Source organism: Siniperca chuatsi, linkage group LG9, assembly GCF_020085105.1.
Source record: "Siniperca chuatsi isolate FFG_IHB_CAS linkage group LG9, ASM2008510v1, whole genome shotgun sequence".
Lineage (NCBI taxonomy): Eukaryota > Metazoa > Chordata > Actinopteri > Centrarchiformes > Sinipercidae > Siniperca > Siniperca chuatsi.
Window position 1 is genome coordinate 27,420,908 of NC_058050.1, and position 20,818 is coordinate 27,441,725.

The window sequence follows — 20,818 nt, forward strand, 5'->3', positions numbered from 1 at the left end:
TCTCCTAAAACTATCAAACGGCTCCAGGTGATGACACATTCACAGCAGAGAGAAGCATTCCTTCTTCAGTCGTGCATGATGCGTGCTTTTTCATGGTATTCTATAAGGAAACAGCACCAAGGACCTGGGAGAGACGAGACAGAGGAAATCACCTGCTTGTATCGTCCCCCCACCACAGCAGAAAGGGGCAGACCAGTCTCTTTGTTTGAGCAAAGCAGCAACCAGGAGCTGTTTTGGAAGAAAGCCTTTGTGTTTTCTGTCTGAAGACATCCTATGAAGAGCTTTCATCATGTCTGACTTATTTGACGATGAGGGTGTCATGAGGGCAACCTGGAACTGTACTAAGGCAAACAGGCCTTAGCATGCAACTTTCATATTTGTCAAGGTCTGTATACAGTAGTGGTGGACAGAAATGGGTTATAGAAAGCTAATACCAAAATCGTTTGGGCGTTTATGGCTGCTGACAGTCAAAATTCAATGTTTTCAAATGTTTCAAGTTCTGATGCAAAAAATATTTATGACAAAACAAAGTATCAATTAACCAATAAAAAAATAAAAAAATTCTGTGTTTGCCCAAAATGTATTCTTATTAGGCTTAAACAGCTTCTAACAATAAATGGGACCTGGGAGAAGCAGGCTTGTGACTGGGAGGCCGCCGGTTCAATCCCCAGACCGCCATGGGATTAGACTGTGATTGTGTCGGGGCAGCTTCCAGGTGTGAATGTGTGTAACTGCGTGGGTGAGTCTGGTTCTCAGTGAAGCTTCCTTTATTAAATAAGGTTTAGACAAAAAGTCCTCTGAATTATTACAATAAAATATGTTGTTGGTCCCTGCCCTCTAGAACGACACATAGAAGTATTTTCTGATCTGATGCCCCTGTCAGCAGGACGCCATCATCGATCTGTGCCTTCGTAAACTGCTAAAAACCACTGTTGAAAAATAAATCTGTTTTATCATGTGACAACACTATGGTTAAGGTTTGGTTAGGTTTAGGCACAAAAACACTTGGTCAGGTTTAGAGAAACATCCTTATACCCGCTAGAACATAAACATATCTTCATGTCATTTGATGCTGTTGTTCTTCTTGGGAGGTCTCATTTTAGGACTGTGACTAACCATTATTTTCATAATCTTTTCAATTAGATTATTTAGTCTAAAAAAAGGTTTAAAAAATAGTGGAAATGCCCCTCACAAGTTCTGAGAGTCCTGGATGACTTGTTTTGTCTGACCAAATGTCAAAAAATGAAAGATATATTTCATTTACAACGATATAAAAGAAGCAGAAAATCCTCACATTAGGGAAGCTGAAAGAAGAGAACATTTGGCATTTTTTCTTGATGAAAAGACTTAAATGATTAATTAAATACTCAAATCGTTGCTGATTAATCTTCTCTTTTTGTAATTATTGCAATACTTAAAGGTTATATTTACTTTCACTACATTTACTCTTATTAGTAGCGATACGAGTAAATGAATTAATGCCTATATTATGTGAAATCTGATCAAAAAGCATCATGATAATTCATTTAGGTTAAAAGCTTTATAGCGATCAACAATCCTGCAGTATATATCTAATCCATCAAATTTCCATCATATCAGAGGTGACAGACACAGAGAGGACAAACTACTTACCAAACCTGCCTAATTTTAGGAACTCCTTTACAATAAAAAGAATAGATCCCTTGTCCTTTGGTCCATGGTCCACTTTCCACCAAATTCATTGAAATCAGTGGACACATGCTAACAAACAAAAACCAGGACTGAAAACATGACCTCCACGGTGGAAGTAATGCATGTACAACACTGGCCTGATACAGCAGTAAACCTACATGATGTTTCTGCATTTTGCAGTGAGTTAACGTCAATATGCACTATATATATTACTATACACGTCAAAGTACACAAGCACATCAAAAAACTATAAACCCTGACCGATTTACTGTCCATCAATCATTCCCATTGTTACAACTGGAGGAAGAAAAACAGCGCAGAGAAAAATGGCTGACTGAGTGCAGAAACAAGAGAGCAAGAGAGGGTGAGCCAAGTCTTATGGCAGACAAAGTGAGTGTATAGGTTCATATCAGATTCATCGCTCCCTGGCCCACGATAAAAGGCAGCAGAGAGGAAGTGATGGTCATTAACATTCCACCTCACTTTCTTTCTTCACATTTTTATTTCCTCCTGGACTGGAGACTGGGAGGGGACAGAGGGAAAATCCACCTCAGCTCACTTTACTCTAGACTTCTGAATAATGAATTCAGTGACTAATGACTCCAACTGTTTATTTTTTCACTTGTTTGAAATTGGAGCTACACAGTTTTCATATGACAGCAGTGATACATTCACTAAAGAACTGATCAAACAATTGAGATTTTTATTCTTTTATCTTATAAATTAACTGTTGATATATGTTGTACTATTTATAAAATATACAAGATGAACAATTTTATTAATTTAATAATTTTACAATTAAGAAAGGCATCAAGTGTATTTGTACATAGCAGCTGTATTCAAGGATCCTGAAAGCCTTTTTGATCATGCTGCTTCAGTGCGGGCCACTGTCCCAGGGTCCCCAAAAGCTCCGGCCTTTTCTTCCAAAATAGTCACCTCTTGAGTACAAAATCAACTAAAATGACAAGGGTCTTTCGCTATTAATTTATCCAGTTTTGTGCATATACTATGTTGCCTATTCCTATATTAATGAGTTTGATCAAATTACAAACAAACACTTTAAACAATGCACAGAGAGTGGAAGAATGTGGATAAAGGAAACTACAGTTTATTACAACTCTTTTCATAGCTCTGGCCATCAGTCGGGTATCACCAAAGTAATTTGCTGAGAAAAACGGCAGTCAGACAGGTTGTAAACAAAGCACCACATTAGGCTAAATTATTTGGAAGAGAAAAAGGAAGACAAATGGTAAACTTTGACCTACTGTTCTTGTTCTGTTAGATGCATTACAGCTGAGCTCACTTTCAGTTTGACCTCCAAATAAAATAGTTTAGATAATCTGGCTAAACTGCTGGCTTGTTTAGCCTGTAAACCTTTTTCTAGCTATGTCACCATGTTCCAAGATCTCAGGAATGACTTTGGTGTGTTCATTTTTGTACAGGGGCCCCCCCGCAGGTTAATCCGGCCAAGAGGTGAGCTCAATAAACCTGGACAACACGTATACTTCTTCATTAGTTCATCGAGCTAAACATGGTATTTATAAATCTATTACCAAGTTTGTGTGTTCTTACTATGTACTTAGTAACCAGAAGTTAGTTTTAAACTAGTGATTTAATAAATCCGGTTGTGCCACTCATATCTGAGCAAAGGGTTGAGGTTAGGGCTAGCAAATCCCTTAGTAATGCGCAAATTGGTTGCACTGAGACTTCACGGTACTTTAATGGTTACAATGGAACAAGCAGCATTTTAATCTTACCTGGTCAGGTTGTTGTGAGGTTGATGTATTTATATATGCAGTACATAAAATACATTGGTATGTTACAGAGTCATTTTAGTAAGCGTTCATGCAGTTTAGCGTGAAAGAGAATGAACTTTATTTAACTAAACGCACCTCCCTGAGTCATTATTGCTATCATATTAACTTGTTGGCTGAGTCGTAGTATTGAGTTACTTTGTGAAACAAAATTGACCATAACTAACAGCAGTTTCGTTATTTATTATTTCATTCAAATATGCTGATCAAAACAAAAGGACTGCTCACCCAAAAGGTTTTCAAAACTCTCTTAGGCTCCACTATTCCTGACCTGGGACAAAAAAATGACTCATGCAGAGATGGAATTTTTGGCACATTATGGTCAGTAATTTGTAGTGTAATTCTTTATAGATTACAGGCACAGCAGATTCTCCTGGGATTAAGGACACAGATGACCTATGTAATTATTAGAAATCACAGGAGGAACCCAGGTATTAGGAGTACCGTGTGATGAGGGCTTTATGTTGGCGGAGATGGATCTTCACTGAATCAGCAATACTTTGTGATTCCAGCTGATTGGACAGCTGGAGTTTTCTATAAATCACCTGCTTGGTGCTGCTTTCTAATTCCCTGTGGGAAAGTGGAAAAGAGACAAACTCCCCTTTGCCCCCTGTGGTTTCCCCTCCAGATGTACGCCTGCGGGAGTGTGGCACACATCTGGGAGGAGCCTCGACTGTGCCACCATGCCCTTTTCCTGCCATATGCGTCTGATGTCCCAGAGCAAAATCACACACGCGTATGCTGCAGGAAGGGTGTAGGCTAGAGTGTGTAAAGTGTGTGTGAGCTGCACTAACAGTGTGTTCACTACCTATGGGAATTTGGATTTGAAGACAGGAATGAGAATGATAGAGTGTCCGTCAGCTACAACATTCTGTGACATAACACTGTACATACGTATATGCACAGACCGTGAGACACACACACACACACACACACACACACATACACAGATGCAAAACTCTTATTTCAACCGTTTACTTACTTATTCCACGCTTGTCTGAGCTTCTTAGCGCTGTACACTGTAAAGCGGTCTGTAATGAGAAGACAACACAAAATGAAGTCATCGAACGAAGACTTGGCATCTGGTTAATGTACATTTATCTTATCACACTAAAGTCACATGCTGCTCAGAAAAAATGCAATTAAATGTTGCATTCATTCATACCATATAACACACCGTAAATTCTCAAATAGTGGCAGGGCCTTTATTTACCTCAACTAACAGGCCATTATTTGAAACAAGCCTATATAAGAGACTAAATGTCCCTGTTTTATAAGTTCATTTTATCATACTTTAGTAAAAGACCTCCTTGTTTTCTGATCTGCTCCTGTTTTAATTTGCTGTTGGTGCTGTTTGCTCAAACTCAACTCAAGACTTTCTCCATATTTACCTGCTGTCTTGATAAATTCAGCATAACACACATTTCCACAGCATTAATTCCATCAGTACAAACAACAATAGATTCATGTCTTGCTCATCACCTTTGCTGCTTTGAGTTTCTTTATTTAATAGAAATACTGTTTTTATTCACTGAGTATATTCTGTTGCTTCCTTTTGGCCATTTTTCTCTAATCGCTGTTAATCCACCATCAATAAAACTCAACACATTCTGCAAAAAAATGTTGATTCTGAAAGCCTTACAGTGGCTCAAAGGGCATATCCCTTCCATTTCTTGAATGCTTTTAATTTGAAATCTATGCAAGAAGTATCTGCAAGAAGAGACAGTAACTTAAAAGCACTTGAAAATGGCAGAATATAATCAATGGGAGTTAATTAGTGAATGAAAACAGAATGTTTGCTAAAAAGTGAAACTCTGTGGTGAGTATGACATGACATGTTGTTGTACTGATGGAATTAGTGCTGTGAAAATGTTAATACATTTTCACAGCACTAATGCTGAATTTGTAATATGAGCCATTACAATACAAGTAATTCCACCCCTCAGTATTTTTAACCTGTATTTGTTTGTGCTGGCCAGTATTTATGTCTGTTACATTACTTGAATACTGGCTTCAATTTGAGAATTCACAGTACAATGGTACAACTTATACCATACAATCTAGGTACAACTCATAAAATTGGAGCTTCTCGAAATGAATTGGAAACTATTTTAATTTGACAACGACCAAGGCCTCTTTATTTTACTGCGTGCTATAGTACCACCCATAACCTGATCTTGCAAAACATTTCTTTTGGTACTATTTACTTTAAATGAAAAAAATCATCACTATACGTAAAGAAAAAGATCATGGTGTGAACTCAACCACAGAGGTGGTTTAGATTAAAATAAGTAAATCCTGTTCAAAACTTCAACCTTACCGCAACCATATTAATCTAATCAATCTTAGTCACACAAAATGGCTGAGACAAAACTAAACTAAACAGATATGGTGACAAGTTTGTTGTTTTTTTAAATAAAAAAATAAAAATATGTTGTTATGCAAAACAAAACTGTCACTTTTGAGTAAAATAAAAAGTAAGTAAATAGTTACACGATATGTATGTACCCTTTTTACAGCAGACATTTCAACTTGTCATAGCAGGAAAAGCACAGGTGTAACTAATAACATTAACAATGTGCTGTTCAATTTAAGTGTCTGAGAGCGTCATGCAAGTGTGCCAGATCATCTTAAAGGAATGAAGCCACAATTAAAGTAATTAATTACACCTGTGCTTTTCCTGCTTTGCCACATTAAAATGTCTGCTGGCTGTGTCAACCACAGTTTTTTCTAAAGATGACTATGGGACAAGGGGGGCAAACCGATTCAAAAAGTTGAAATTGTATTGCAATGAGTGTTGCTTTGTATATTAGTTTGCCAAATTAAGGAGTGGCTCATATCATTTCAGAAATGCTCTTGAGTAATATTGTATAAGCTATGTACTTCTGCTCCAAAGCCAGACCACATTAAGTAGTCATAATTTTGAGAGGAGTTTGGTGAGACATCTCTCCATATTTCCACAGCTATGTTTATTATGCTGTGGATGTGTGCGGCTCTGCGCTGCTCTCTTAATCTCAGCCAAAACTGCCATGTGGACACACAGTCAGGCTGAGCTGCCAACCGACCGGCTACCACACAAGCTAGCCAGCCACCCAGCGAGCTAGTCCACCTCTCACACTGCCAGCCTAATCCTTCTAGCCAACCACCCAACTGTCTTCTGTTTCAGCCTTCAGCCTGCCAGCTAGCCAGTCACCCAGCTCAGTGCCAGGGCTGGCCTGAACTGGCCACAGCTTCCTGGGTGCCAGAGGTGAAGGCTGCCAGCCAGAGTACCCAGAAATAGACAGAGTGGAGGTGAAAGGAAGATGAAATGATAAAATGACAGGCATGGCTCCTACCATCCTACCATTTAGATTTTGGGTATGGAATTAAACAAGAGAGATTTATTTAAAATATATGTTTAATATTTCTGTCAGATATATTTTACATGTCAAATGTCAAATACATGTCAAGATTTGTAGATATTGTATTTTTGTAATAGTGATGGTACATGTGTAAACTATTTTATTACCGTTAACCTCTAGAAGGATTTAACAGGATGTGGTTGAATTTATCTATATATGTTACCACAACTGCACAGGGACATCCTTGCAAATCAATCCAGATTTGCTTCTGCCATTTTGAAAACAACATTAAAAACTAGTGTGCATTGTCTATATTGTGATATTAATGAATACATTCAATTTCCAAGCACTGACATTTCTTAAATTGAGGTCCAATTTTAAAGATTGCATTGACACGAAATTCATATTTTCGTGAATTATCTTAATTTGCATACCAATAAGACATGTAATTACAAAATGTAGTGGTAGAAGAATATATTTAAGAGCATTTATAAATAATTATATTAGAAATTATAAAACATAAGTTTGTTTTAAATGCTAACAAAACAAAATGTATGCTACTTTCAAGGTCACTGAAGAGTATCCTGCCCACTGTCCATATCCAAACCCCCGGGTTCTCACATCAATGGACAAACAAATCATGTTTCTCTTCTACCAGACCACTGCACAATCTACAATTATGTCTGCACTTGAATATGGTGATATGGTATATATGCATGCCTCTCCCTCAGTCTTAAAGAGTCTTCACCCTGTTTACCACAACACACTGCACTTTATTACAGGAGATACATTCATGACTCACCATTGTACTTTATTTGAAAAGGTGGGATTGTCCTCTTTAACCAACTCAGGGGAGCTGCAATGTACAATGTTTATCTATATGGCTCTACTGGAAAAACATTCTCACCACCACACTGAGCGTGGAAAAACCTATTTTCAATACTATGCTCCTTACAGCTGGAATGGGTTACAAAAAACTTTCAAATCTCACCTTCCTGTTGAAGATATTAAAGCATTATACTCAAGCGTTTTAAATGCCACTAACTGTTTTCTTTAATATGGCGCTGGTCTATGATGTATGCAAACTGTTTGTAGTTATGATTTCCTGTGTGCTTGTCTATGCTTATACTGTATGTACACCAATGAGACTACCTGTAAAGACAAGACTGTATGAATATGAGTATGAATGATAGTTGTTTCCCATTTTTCACCTTTTACTATACTGATTGATTGATTTGTTTATTTGAGTGTCCTGCACCTTATGGTGCCCAGCCTGTATGGGCTTATAAGAGCCAACTCAACATGTTAACTTCAAATCAGGATTCCTCAACTGCATTTTTCATGATTCCTCGCATGAACTATACGCATAATCTGGTAAATATATATATATATATATATATATATATATAAGCATAATTTGCTCTAATACTGTATATTACATTTAAGTCCAATTTCTTTCTGAGGTTTACCTGGCTGGATGCTGCTCTGTCTTCTGTTCAATTACAAAACCAAACCATGAAACTTGAATGATCATCAGGGGAAACGCAGTTACAGAAAGAAAAAATGAGTGTAGCTCAGAATGCAGTGTAAAAGCCTGACCTAATATATCAGACAGCAGAGTAGAAGGAGAGAGCTAAGCGAGATATGATTGGAAATGAGGAAGTATCTGTGGAACCTTTTCATAACCACAAAAATGTGAAAAAATAAGTGGCGCCTCCGCTCTGAGGTCAAGCCACACCGTGATGTCTGGAATCCAAACTTACAAGATGTACTGCAAAGTTAGGATGAAATAAAAAAATGATGGAAAGTATTATGCATGTAGACGTTATAGTGAAAATGTGATGAATAATAACCAGAAGAGTGATACAGTCCCTGTGTTTTGGAAACGTGTGCAGATAACAGTCAGCTCAGAGGAGCTCAGTGCTGTGGTAACTAGCCTCGATCACAGGGAGGTTTTCCAGACTGACGCAATACTGCCATCTGCTGCTCACGGCAGCCTCTGGAATGCATTGGATTTTATTGTATCTGTCAAGCTGGCCATGGAAAAAAACTATGTTCTTGTTTTTTGACACAATAAATAGTAGGATAGTGGAGTATTGCAAAGAGGTTTTGGATTCAGCATGTTACCAGATTAGTAACAGACTTTTATATTAGCCCATACCCCCAAGGCCAAACATTATTTAGATATATAGAAAATCATATCCATATTCAGTTCCAACAGTATTTGTAACACTGACATTGGAACAACTGGACATCCCTTATTTTCCTGTGCTCACTAACTAGCTCCATTAGTAAATTAAAAATATGTTTTTGCATTTAAGTCACATGTGCACATGTGCTGTATGGTGTGACACAATTTTTAATCTTGCAATGTGTTGAGCTATACTATGAGCTATATTCATAGAAATCTGACCCCCTCTAAACCTTTATTTTAATGAATTAGATGTACTACAAAATCCATGAAGCCAGTGCCAAAAGTAATATGCTGCAGACGTTTTTAAAAACTTCAAGGCCTAAAAATTACTTTGACCTAAAGACCCTTACACATAGTGTAAAGAACTAAAAAATGATATTTTGCTTTTGTTTTGAATACTGAGGTCATTGAATAATAATTATTCATCAGATTTTGAGACTCATTTTAACAGAACTCTTAATAGCTCTGAATGAAATGTATCCCTACCATGATGTGACCTTCAGAAGAGCTTTTTTAAATCTGGTTTGAAGTTGGTCATTCACTCAAACCCTTAAAGCAAACACTTTGTACACAAGTGCATTTGAATCCATTACCAGCAGATAATCCCATTACGTGCGGTGATTCTTTTTTTCCTACAGTATGATCATCATAAAAATGTCACATCACATCGCTAACTATACAGATTTCAACCCCAAAAGAATGACAAGCTCTGATTATAATCATTCACCGTGTGCCTGTGTTCACTATATCATTCTCTGACTGTAATAATCATTGCACACTCTGATTGTGCTTCTACTGTCATTCTGAGACTTTATGATGCTTTATGAAAAGTTACACTTTTACCAGATCATCTCTGGTAACATCTCACTCTTCCTGTGTTTGTTGAAAGTGCAGCCATAATAACATCAGATCTGCAGACATCATATGAACAGATGCAATGCTTGGAGGCTAGAACCAGGCAAAGCTGCTCCTGTGTGTGTGTGTGTGTGTGTGTGTGTGTGTGTGTGTGTGTGTGTGTGTCTGTGGCCCAGACAGCTGCACAGTTGTTCAACACAGTGTGTGAGAGGCAAACAAGAGCCAACTGTCGCCATGGCCACAGACTGAGAGATTACATTTGTAACCATGAGAGTCACCCCAGTTGGTCCCTAATTGGCCACTGGAGATAGGAGGCTGGGTCACATAGCTTTGTGATGCCTGACTGCCCCGCACCATCACTCTAACCCTCTTTATGTCCACCTTCGCCTGTCCCCTCTCCTCCGGCTCTTCGTCCCTCCATCAGCTAACACTAATCTGCAGTCCCTTTATTCATGTTCCCTCTAAAAAGCCCTAATGAGCTCCCAGAGGGCATGGCTGTCCTGGCAGAGCTGCCACCCCCACGCCTGCTGCAGCTGCATTAATGGAGTACAGTGAGCTTTTGGTAGTCTGTCCCATTGGTTCATTTTGATGGTCAGGTTTGGAGTACTGAGTATATAAACAAACGTGTCCCTGGTACATCATTGTTGCGCAATGTTAACATGTTGGCAAACATGTTGAGTGACAGTAGATTCCATGGCTTCACTCAAAAACTGTGTATGCCCAAGTGTTAGCATGGAACCTGCTGCCATTCAGAATTGTGTAGGCTAAAGCGCTAGCATAGAGCCTATAGCATACATGGCCAGCATACATGTTAGCATTGGCTCCGGAGAATCTAAGAGCAGCTAGTTCTTTCTAGAGCAGCCATGTTTGCACTAATACTCAACAGTTATACCCTTTCACTACTGATAAAATGTCCTTTCTGGAAACACCAACAGGATTCCTGCTTGTGTGTGATAGTGTTGATAAAGTAGTCTATGCTACCATCAACATTATCATAGAGTAGGCCCCGTGCTAATCATTTAGCATGCATTATGTTTAATAAAAATAGACTCCATGCTATCATATACACTATGTTGTTGGCTTCATGCTAACATTTCATCATACACAATGTTGAGAGACAGTAGGCTCCATGGCTACACTTTATCATTCAGTATAATATGTTGAGTAAAATCAGGCTCCACTTTATAATATAGAATTTTGAGTGTCAGTAGGCTCCATGCTAACTATTCAGCATAATATGTTCACTACAAATGGTTTTCATGCTATTTCATACTATGTTCTATATTTTGGTATTTAGGTTAAGTATGATTCAGCTTAGTGATGGGTACAGAAGTTAGTGAGGGTTTACAGCATGAATGTAGTCACTGTAAATAACACTACTTTATGACATGAAAGGTCTCACCTGGTTTGAAGTGAGGCAAAGAGTTAACGCCAGGCCAGGTATCCTCAGATGGGGTGCCGATGACCTGAAAGACACCGAGAATGAGAGGAGAAAGCTAACGAGTGAAGCAATAAAAAACAACTCCAGCGGTTTTTATATGAATAAAAACCCAGTTTACTATTTCCTATGCGCCCTTCTGGATAGGTGGAAAAATGTACTAGGGTAGTTAGCATGAGAAGCTAAAACATTAGCAGGATTCTAAACAAATGCTAGTGATGACCACTTAGCACAAAAGAGGAAGACAAAATAATTAATAGAAAACATCACTGCATCAATTAATCACATTCACAGCCAATTCAGTTATTTTATTATTATTTATATCAAGTGCAATTCCAATTACTAGCATATATTAAAGAAAACTAGAGCACTTGCAATACCTTTTTGTCAAATATAGAAGACAAACTCCTGAATGCAGTATGTCAGCACTCACTAAGTGTAAATGATGTGTTATGGACTAAAAATATGGTACCCTAATAATTCTGTTTGTATTGGTATGAGTATGAGAGAGATAGAGAGACTGAGCTCTGTGATTGTGTGTTTGACAAACTTGAACTTCCAGCACAAAGGCATCCCATTGCTTGTGCAACAGTCATGATTAGTGCATCTTTACTGAAAAGGCTGGCCGAGTTCTCACGCACACAGCCTGGGTTTATGATGACAAAAACCAGAGCAGCGGACATGCCTTCCACATGATCTATCACAGCTAAGCAGCATAATAGTTTCCAGATTGTCCAGTTGTCTCTGATCTGCAGCACACTCCTACAGTAGAGTAGCTGCTCAGGGAACTGCTGGATTTCTACTGCCTGTTAGAGTACAATGCATGCAAACACTGGGTGGTGGTGTGTTGTGGGATCATTGGGATACATTTTGGAATGGCTGAGATAAAAGACAAAGAAGAATGAAAGCAGCGGTTCAGGGAATCACAGGGTATGTTTCCATAACAGAGTATCTAGGCCACATATAGAAATCCCAAGTCAGAAAATACAAAATTGTATGGTTAAAAGGGCATGACCAAATTGAAATTTAATGGAAACCAGAGGAATTTACAAAAGGTCAGAGGCTTGTTTAGCTTATGTAGGCCTTTACTGACACAAATGTTAAGTCAGAGTCAGTTGATCTAATAACAAAATAACGCCACTAGAGGGAAGTAAAGCACCATGCAGCCGACCTCAGTGGAACTTCAATAAGAGCAGTCAGGAAAAAGAGACAAAGTCGCAGCTAAAGTAGATCTTGATTTGACTGCACTTCATGTTATACTATTCTTGCAAGCCAGTGTTGACACCTTAAAAACTGCCGTGGAGTTTCAAGGCAAAAGCTAGCTATCCTGCATTGCTTCTTTGTGTGGCATGACGGCTCAGTGATCAGCGCTGGCACCTCAGGAGGGCTGCCTGCAGCCTTTCCCTGTGTTTGCATACTCTCCCCATATTTGTGTGGGGTTTTCTTTCCCTGAATACCCGCCACTGCTCCGCCATCAACATGCCCAGACAATAAAAGGGGGTCTGTGGACGATTGTCAAGGGCAGATCTCCTTTCAAACCAAAAATAACATTTACTGTATAAAGAGGTGAACCAAGGAAGGGGGTGGGTGGGGGACTCATTGTTGCACCTTCCAACTTGGACGAGCAGGATCATGACAGGACGGATGAGTCTTCTGCAGACAGGGGAGGGCAGGATGAGTGTTCCGGGGGTGACATGGGGGAATGAGGGGGCATGTGAGTGGATCTCAATCTGATCCACAGAGCTGAAATCATCTTGCATTATTGATGGAACAGTTCAGTGGGCTTTGAAGTGAGGAGAGGAAGTGCTGGGTGGAGGGTGGGTTTGGGGCTTTGAGTGAATGTCAAAGTCTTTATGAGGACATCGAAGGGGGGAGAGGAGTTGCTGCAGTACAGCTGGGGGTGCAGGAAAAGAGCTGAACACCCTGAGCAGCCATCAAACCGGCTCACTTAGAGCCTGTATTAGATTACACAGTGGTATGTTTTTGGTTGTTTTGCTCTGCACTTAAGCACTTTTGATTCAAAATAAGAAACAATATGATGATAAGTATAAAGTGTTGAGTCAGTCACCTGACCTCAAGTAATCATGTGAACCACTTGCTGAAGACCAGACTGAAGGTAAAAGCTCCCAAAACATGCAAGAAGTGAAGATGGCTGCAGTCCTGGCCTGTCAGAGCATCACCAGGAAAGATACCAGGTGTCAACGACTGCAAATATTTAGTACGATGACTTCATATAAGTTCATATTATTATTATTTTACAATTGCTTTGGCTCAGTTTTCACAACAGAGTGCACAAAATACAAAGTGCAAAACACTAAATCACACGCTCAGTCCTTAGAATAAAACGACTTCACATCAGCACACGTTCAAATGCTTTTTTCCAGACATGCAGTTCACTAAATGAATTCAAAAACTTGCTTGCAAACATTTATCCTTATTTTAACATCTTGATCCAGGGGAGCAACATACTTTCTAGTAATTTCACTACCATTGCTATGCTTTTCTTTCCTTTTGTCTACTGTCAAAATATTGTAATGTATTGAGTTATTGTTAGTGTAAAATGTGCTTCACTGTTTTACATCACATTACATTTATTTAGCTGACGCTTTTATCCAAAGTCAGAATGCTTTTAATATAATGTGTTGGAGTAAAGCCAGGAACCAACCTCGAGCTAATTACTATAATCTTGAAAATCTTGACATGAAACACAGTGATCGATGAACTTAAAGAAGTGGGATTTTTTTCCCCAATTCCCCAAAGTTTTGTTACAAACATGTCAGTAGTTAGTTATGTCACAGCTTTTATGCCTGTTAATATCAGACTAGCAGTAGCAGGACTGTGTTTGTGAATTAAACATACATATTATCCTACATCAGATCCTAATGGCTATAATTATATGCCTTCAAAAGAAGGTTTCATTGAATCATTTTAGAAGTATTTTCACCTGTTTTAATGACTCAAACAAATTCTTACACTGACTGACTGGTCCGGAGACAAAGCTTCCATTTAACCGTCCTCCATATTTACTTTTTTTCAGTACATTTTACTGAAATACATCTAAAAGTATGCAGCAGATGACTAACAATATACCCTGTGTATACAAAATTCCAGAGGGACTAGGATGATGAAAACTATTTTACAAGGTGTTTCACGTTTTTAAGCTTTTTGGTTGGTACGTGCGCTATAGATGAAATGTATTGTTTGACATGGATGATCAGCTCAGAAAAGTTTGGCTTCTTGCTTTTAAATTTGCATTTACGAATATAAAATTTGATCAAAATAACAAAGATATGAATCATCTACATTTCTTTGAAATCTTATCAGTAGGCAACTCATACATCATCAACCAGCTGTCATATGTCATATAGGAAGGCTTTGAATTGTTCTCTGAATGTTTAGAAGAGACACTGCACTCTCTCCCAACCAGTCCTTCAAACTAAATGACAAAATACAACACTGAATTAATCAATAAATTGTTAGTGCCTACAGTTTCCTGATCTGCCACTGCTACAGCTAAACGTTTGGTTAGGTTCAGGCACAAGAACTACCTGGTTACTCTAAAAGAACCTTTGTTGTCATGGTTTGAAGGGGAAGTCCACCAATGTCACTGTTTGTTTGCAGGTGATGGCGAGTACTACTGTGTGTGTATAAAGCCTTTAGTGTCTCCAGAGTCAGATAAATGTCCTCAAGTGATGTCACTTGAGTCAGCGCCGGCTGGAACTGAAGACGACTAGTTTGAAAATGAATGAATGAACAATTCGGGGGGTGTGGCGTTAGTAAGAAGGGAGCTTACCAGACCTCTGTAGCCCGCTCCTCATCTCTGCTTGAGGCTAGAGGCTCCAGGCTACATTAGCCGCTACTAGCATAACACACGCAAATCTCCAACCAAACTATCGGCGGTCGAGTTGCGTTGTGGGTAATGTAGGCAGCAGGTCTTGGCTAGGAAAAAGAATGCGTGGCATACAAAAGACAATATCTCTGGTTCTGCTGCATCAATTTTGATCCTTGTTATATTAAACTGTCCATGGTGAGTCCTACACTGTCATAGGAGTGCAATGCTAAATCGATGGAATATCCTTTTAAAGAAGAACTACTGGGTTGAGGTTAGGTAACGATTGTGGCCATGGTTAAAAGAAACCAACATTGACTTAAACAGGAAACAAACTGTGGTTTCGTGGTGAGATACAATAGTCGGGTGTCCATATGAAGATTGAAACAGGTTTTGCTTGCTGTAATCGTTCCTCCTGTTGATACTGGCCATTACAAGATACCTTCTTAATGTGCTTTCAATGCAAGTGATGGGGGACAAAATCCAAAGTCCTTGCTTTGTGAAAAAAAAATAATATTAGGCTTCAGGCCTGAGTTAGATAAATCAAGTGGATTTGTTTCAATGCTCATATGGGCACCTGACTATTGTTTTATGACAGACTTGAAAAAAAATGCTGTTAGAAGTCGCTGTCAGTTACATGTAGAGATAGGTTTGACGGATGCTGTTTGTTTTTCTTCTCTCTCCATATCCTACATGGGGAAATCCCTTTGCTAGGACAGTGAATTCCAAACCCGGCACAGAAAGGGGAATGGACATATGAAACGGCATGTTGAAAGGGAGGACATGGCAATCCATCAGGGAGGGCAGGGCTGGGTCTGTATGTGCGAGTGTATGGAGGGTGTGTAGAGAGAACAGACAGATCAGAGAGAGAGAGTTCTGCCACAGAGGAATTCCTGTGAGGTCACAGGTCATGACCCTGAGCTCTGCATGCATATTCTACTGGACACACATACTCTGACCCCCCCACCAGCTAAGTTACAGACCACCCAGCCAGTCAGACACAAACAGTACGTCTGACCTTCACACAGAAACTCCTAATTATATTTATGTTGCCAGAGAGAGAATGAAGAGATCAGAGAGATCTGGGTTGTCACTGCAGTGTAAGGAGGTCCGACAGACTCATCACAGTGAACAATGAGATGAGGGGCTTTATAACAAACAATGTGATGCACTTTATTTACAGTCCTTAAGTGAGAGTCTGTGTGTTTCCTGGCACACAGCTCTGTTAAAACAGAGAATGACAACAATGCTGCGGTCCACCACAAGTAGGAAACGAACATCTAACATCTGCTCTTGGTTTGGTTAGCCAAAATAAAATCTAAGTGTTTTAAACTACCTAAAAATAACAAAAAGCTTTTTCAGAATTTCATGTTAAAGGGGCACTTCAGAGATTGAGTATTGAATTTCCATAAACAGATTGGGGAAATTTAAAAATGTTCAAAATCAGTGCAGCAGATTTCATGCCCTAACCCTGACCGTAATTACAAGCCCTTGAGTCGTAAAAAAAAAAAAACGGCGATATCAGGAATTTCTGACAGCTACAATAAACATAGCAAAAAGAACTCCAAAAGTGTCAACTAACTAGAGGCACAATAGCTGCAAAGCCACTGCCACTGGCAGTTACATCCAAATAATGCCCTGCATTAACACTAATAGAATCATTTTGGCTAATATACATTGTTTATTTGACCTTTTTCCCCATTCTCCCCATTCTGCCAACATGGCATGAATGCAGCATCAGTTTCTAGTATGGGCCAAGCTCCAAAAAATCTGTAGCCTGCATTTCCCATAATGCAACTTCAAAGCATCTTTTGTTTGTCAAAGCATCTTTACAACCTTAGTTTGTAACGCAGTCTTTCTCTTAACAAAGTTGTGGTCTTCAGTCCCAAGTTGGCTCAACCCTGATGACATCATCTGGGTTATTTTCTCAGAGCCACAGACATCATACAGTACAGCTGTTTTCACAGGCTAACCATTGACTAGTGAATTGATATTCACATGTAAAGTCAGTGGATTTAAACTTTGAACTTAAAATGCCACAGTGGAGGAAGTCATTTTGACCTGTCATTGCAGGAAGAGCACTGGTGTAACTAACATTAATGATGGTTGCATTCCATTTAGGTGTCCCAGTAAGTTATGACAGTGAGCCAGCATGCACCAGGACCTGAAACTGGTAAACGTAAATGGAATTCAGTCAATTTATTTTTATTTTTTTTGTTACACCTGTGACATGGAAGTGAAAAACCTGCCACAAAAAAGATTAGTAGACTTAATTCACGGGAGACATTTTGACTTGTCATAGCAAGAAGAACATAGGTGTAATTAATGATAGCTATGTTTCAGTTTTAGGGCCCCAGTAAGTCATGACACCATGCACAGGACCTAAATGGAATGCAGCCATTATTCATGTTATTAATTGCACGTGCCTGTGTTTTTCCTGCTATGGGGTGTATGTTATGGTATGACTGTAGCTCAGTGGTTTTAGTTTTGGCATTTTTAATTCTGCTATCAACTGCTTTTAATTCTGTTCCTTAGGATTTTTTTGTAAATTGCATTTGTTCCCTCAGAGATCAATCCCTTAATCCAAACATAAGTACCAGTACTGACCCCGGTCGCAGCTGAATCCCACCCCTGCCTCATCCAAATTCCTACCTCTACTCTCTGTCTTTGTCCTAACGCTGACCCCAGCCTTCATGTCCTTCTCTGCTTTGAAAATCCCAGTCCCACCCCTAGCTGCTCTCCAACCTTGGTCACAGCCAAGCAGATTGGGGTCACCTCCAGGCAGGGGTCAAACCGATCAGAACCAGAGCCAAGTGGATCAGCTGTCTCCTACTGCGACCGGGTGGAATGTGTTCAGTAAGCCCCGTCTATCCTGTCTGGGTTTCAGCAGATGGATGCTCATATCACTGACACAGCGGCTGTTGGTGAAATGGCATTATTTATCTCTGCAGCAGCCTCTTGCTCTCTCCTGAGGGAAGATCAGCTCGCATGTGCACTGGCTTACTCTTCATAGCAGGAATACACTCTAAATAAACAGGGTCTCTATAGAGAGAAAATGGGTACCCATCTGCTGCTGTAATGAAGCCTTTCAGAGTTGTTCTGTATAGCACCATGTTCAAATGGTTCGACTGTAAGGGGGCTCTTTTGCAAAGGCTCCTTATAGCATCATATTCTTTTTAGCAGCATAAGCATAAATACTTCTACACAGAAACATAATGGTAGTTAAGGACCATTTAGGTAAGTTTGGTGAAAGTCTATATTTTTCTTCTTGTCAACAAATTTCATGAAAAGACCCAAACCAACAACAAAAGTATCCTACTAACAAGTATTGTGTGTGTATCAAAGCCTGATATATCTCATTCCTCTGAGCCATAGAGCTACGCTGTTGTCCAAAAACGATTAAAAACACATCAGTGAGCCACACTGTTGCACTGGGTGGCATGTTTCTTCATTACCATGAACACACACACTGTAGTTCATTTTGACTCAATCCCACGTCCGGAAATATAGCCAGCAACCAGCTGTTTAGGCAAATATTTAGCCTTTTTAATAAATGAAACAAAATGTTTGTGACCCATTTTACAGACTTATGTCTTCCGTAGAACCAATGGGCTTAGGGCTGAGCGCCACAGGAAAGGTAGGGAGGTCGGAAAGTGTTGCGATACGGACTAACACATTGTCGGTTTTAGTCTTTTCATTGGATTTGTTGACAACAGCAAAACATAAAAAATATCACCAGCCTTACCCTTTAATAGTCACCATTTTTGTCTTTTACCAATTTTCCACTGAACAAGAAAAAAAGCCATACTACAGCATGGTATAACCATATAACCACATAACATGCTCACAATGACAATGTTAATATACTGATTTTTAGCTGGTAATGTTTATCATCGTTAAAATCTTAGTTTAGTATGCTGAATTAATTAATTAATGAAACCTTTATTGTCACTGGCAAATTTTCGTTGTACAAAGAGTTTAAAAGAATGTAAAAAACATCAACAATCATACATGAAAGCACATAATATAACATGAAACATAAGCATCATAAAAACATCATAAAAAGCATCCTTTGGGGAAATTGATAAAGGGCATCAAGTGCAAGTTCAAGAAAGTGTCATATTCAGACCATGTGATCAGAGCTTGTTAAGCAGCTGAATGCTGTGCGGGACAAAGGATGTGATGCCTCTTTTAGTCCGCATCCTGGGCATGCAAAGATAAAAGCGCATGCTTAGAGCATAGAGGGTGCAGTGGATCTGCTATGATCTTAGGAGCAAAAATCATGGTGTACTGGACGCAGAGTACTCCCATTTTAGTCAGTATTGAAGGCCAGGACGGAGTAAACGTGTTTGATGACACAGGCCAAAGATGGTCCATTGGTAGTTCATGAATGTTAAATGATGAATGTTTTTCATCATTTTAAAATGCTCTGTGCTGTAGGCCCCAACTAACTTCCAGTGTTTCATGTTTCTAGTGGCCATTTACAAAGCCAGGCATTCCCCCTTGGAAAAGGAAGGACACAGCTTAATGACAACGCATGCACCAATATAACCACCAAGGTATGATGTATGATAGCATCATGTCAGAAAGTTGGGCTTTAAGGTATATACATTATATTGGAAGGAAACTATGACATTGTGGAGGCAGCATCTATAGCCATTAATCAGACAGTATGGCAACATGAATTTTAATGAAACCGTCCTGTTAGCAACATAAACATCTTAATTGCAGTAATGCCGTACTCTGATTAATGACCATAATTAGATTATTATGATCATGTACACTTAGACAATGTGTTGGTGTAAATAGCAAGGCGTAAGTACAGAAACATAAGCTATCATGTTATTCATGGCTGTCAGATTGGCAGTGTTCATATTTCACCACAAACAGCTATTTCAGTCACACTAATATAAGGAGGCAGCTTGTTATCAAACACACAAACACACACACACCAGCACACTCACCTCTGCCTGGCAGGCTATTTCCTACAGATAGACCTGTCCATATTCATATAGTCCTTCCAGTGGATGTAATCTTTTGTGTGGTGACAGCTAGTTAACCAGCTCGCCTGAGCCTTGGCTCATCCACCACAACTTTAATTCACACAGACATTCTCAGAGAGTGTGTGAGAGAGAGGTATAGAGAGACACAAAGCCATGTTCACACCTATCTGAAGAAAAACAGAGGCCAGAGCAGACTGCATGCCTGCGGATACAGCTATTTCATTACTAAAGACATCAGCATGCATCTGAAACAGACACTGTTTCTGTGAATATATAAAAGCATGTATTTGCGTCTTGCTTACCGAGACGTGCACATGCAGCTCTGAAGGAATGGTGATAAGCCCAGGAATGGAACGGCACAGCCTTAATGTTGTCATGGATAATAACACTGTGGAGGTGTGGTATCAGAGGGAAGAAAGCCTTTTGAGGATTTATTTATTTATCTATTTGCCACAGGAGCCTGATTCAGTGGTTAATTGTTAATGGACACATTAGTGATGAGCGGAGGTTTGTGAAGAAAAGAGTTTTTCTTTTCCTTCTATGTTGGTGTAAATGGGTTCCTATCCATCAGGATACAAACTACAACTAATTCTTCCTGAACACCCAACAAAACTCAAATTGCACCCTGATAAAATCCCAAAACAGGGGAAGGGACCACTTGTGCACAAATACT

The 20,818-nt window shown here is 39.3% G+C and overlaps 1 protein-coding gene across 5 annotated transcripts in view; it reads right to left on the reverse strand.

The window, feature by feature from the left end:
* cdk14 (cyclin-dependent kinase 14) overlaps window positions 1–20,818 on the reverse strand; it is a 196,794-nt gene that overhangs the window by 51,737 nt on the left and 124,239 nt on the right. For all 5 annotated transcript variants that reach the window (XM_044208669.1, XM_044208671.1, XM_044208670.1 and 2 more), the window contains 2 exons: window positions 11,278–11,341; window positions 4,468–4,516 (listed from right to left, as the gene is read on the reverse strand). In XM_044208669.1, the coding sequence (XP_044064604.1) occupies window positions 4,468–4,516; window positions 11,278–11,341 (113 nt within the window). The remainder of the gene's footprint in view (window positions 1–4,467; window positions 4,517–11,277; window positions 11,342–20,818) is intronic.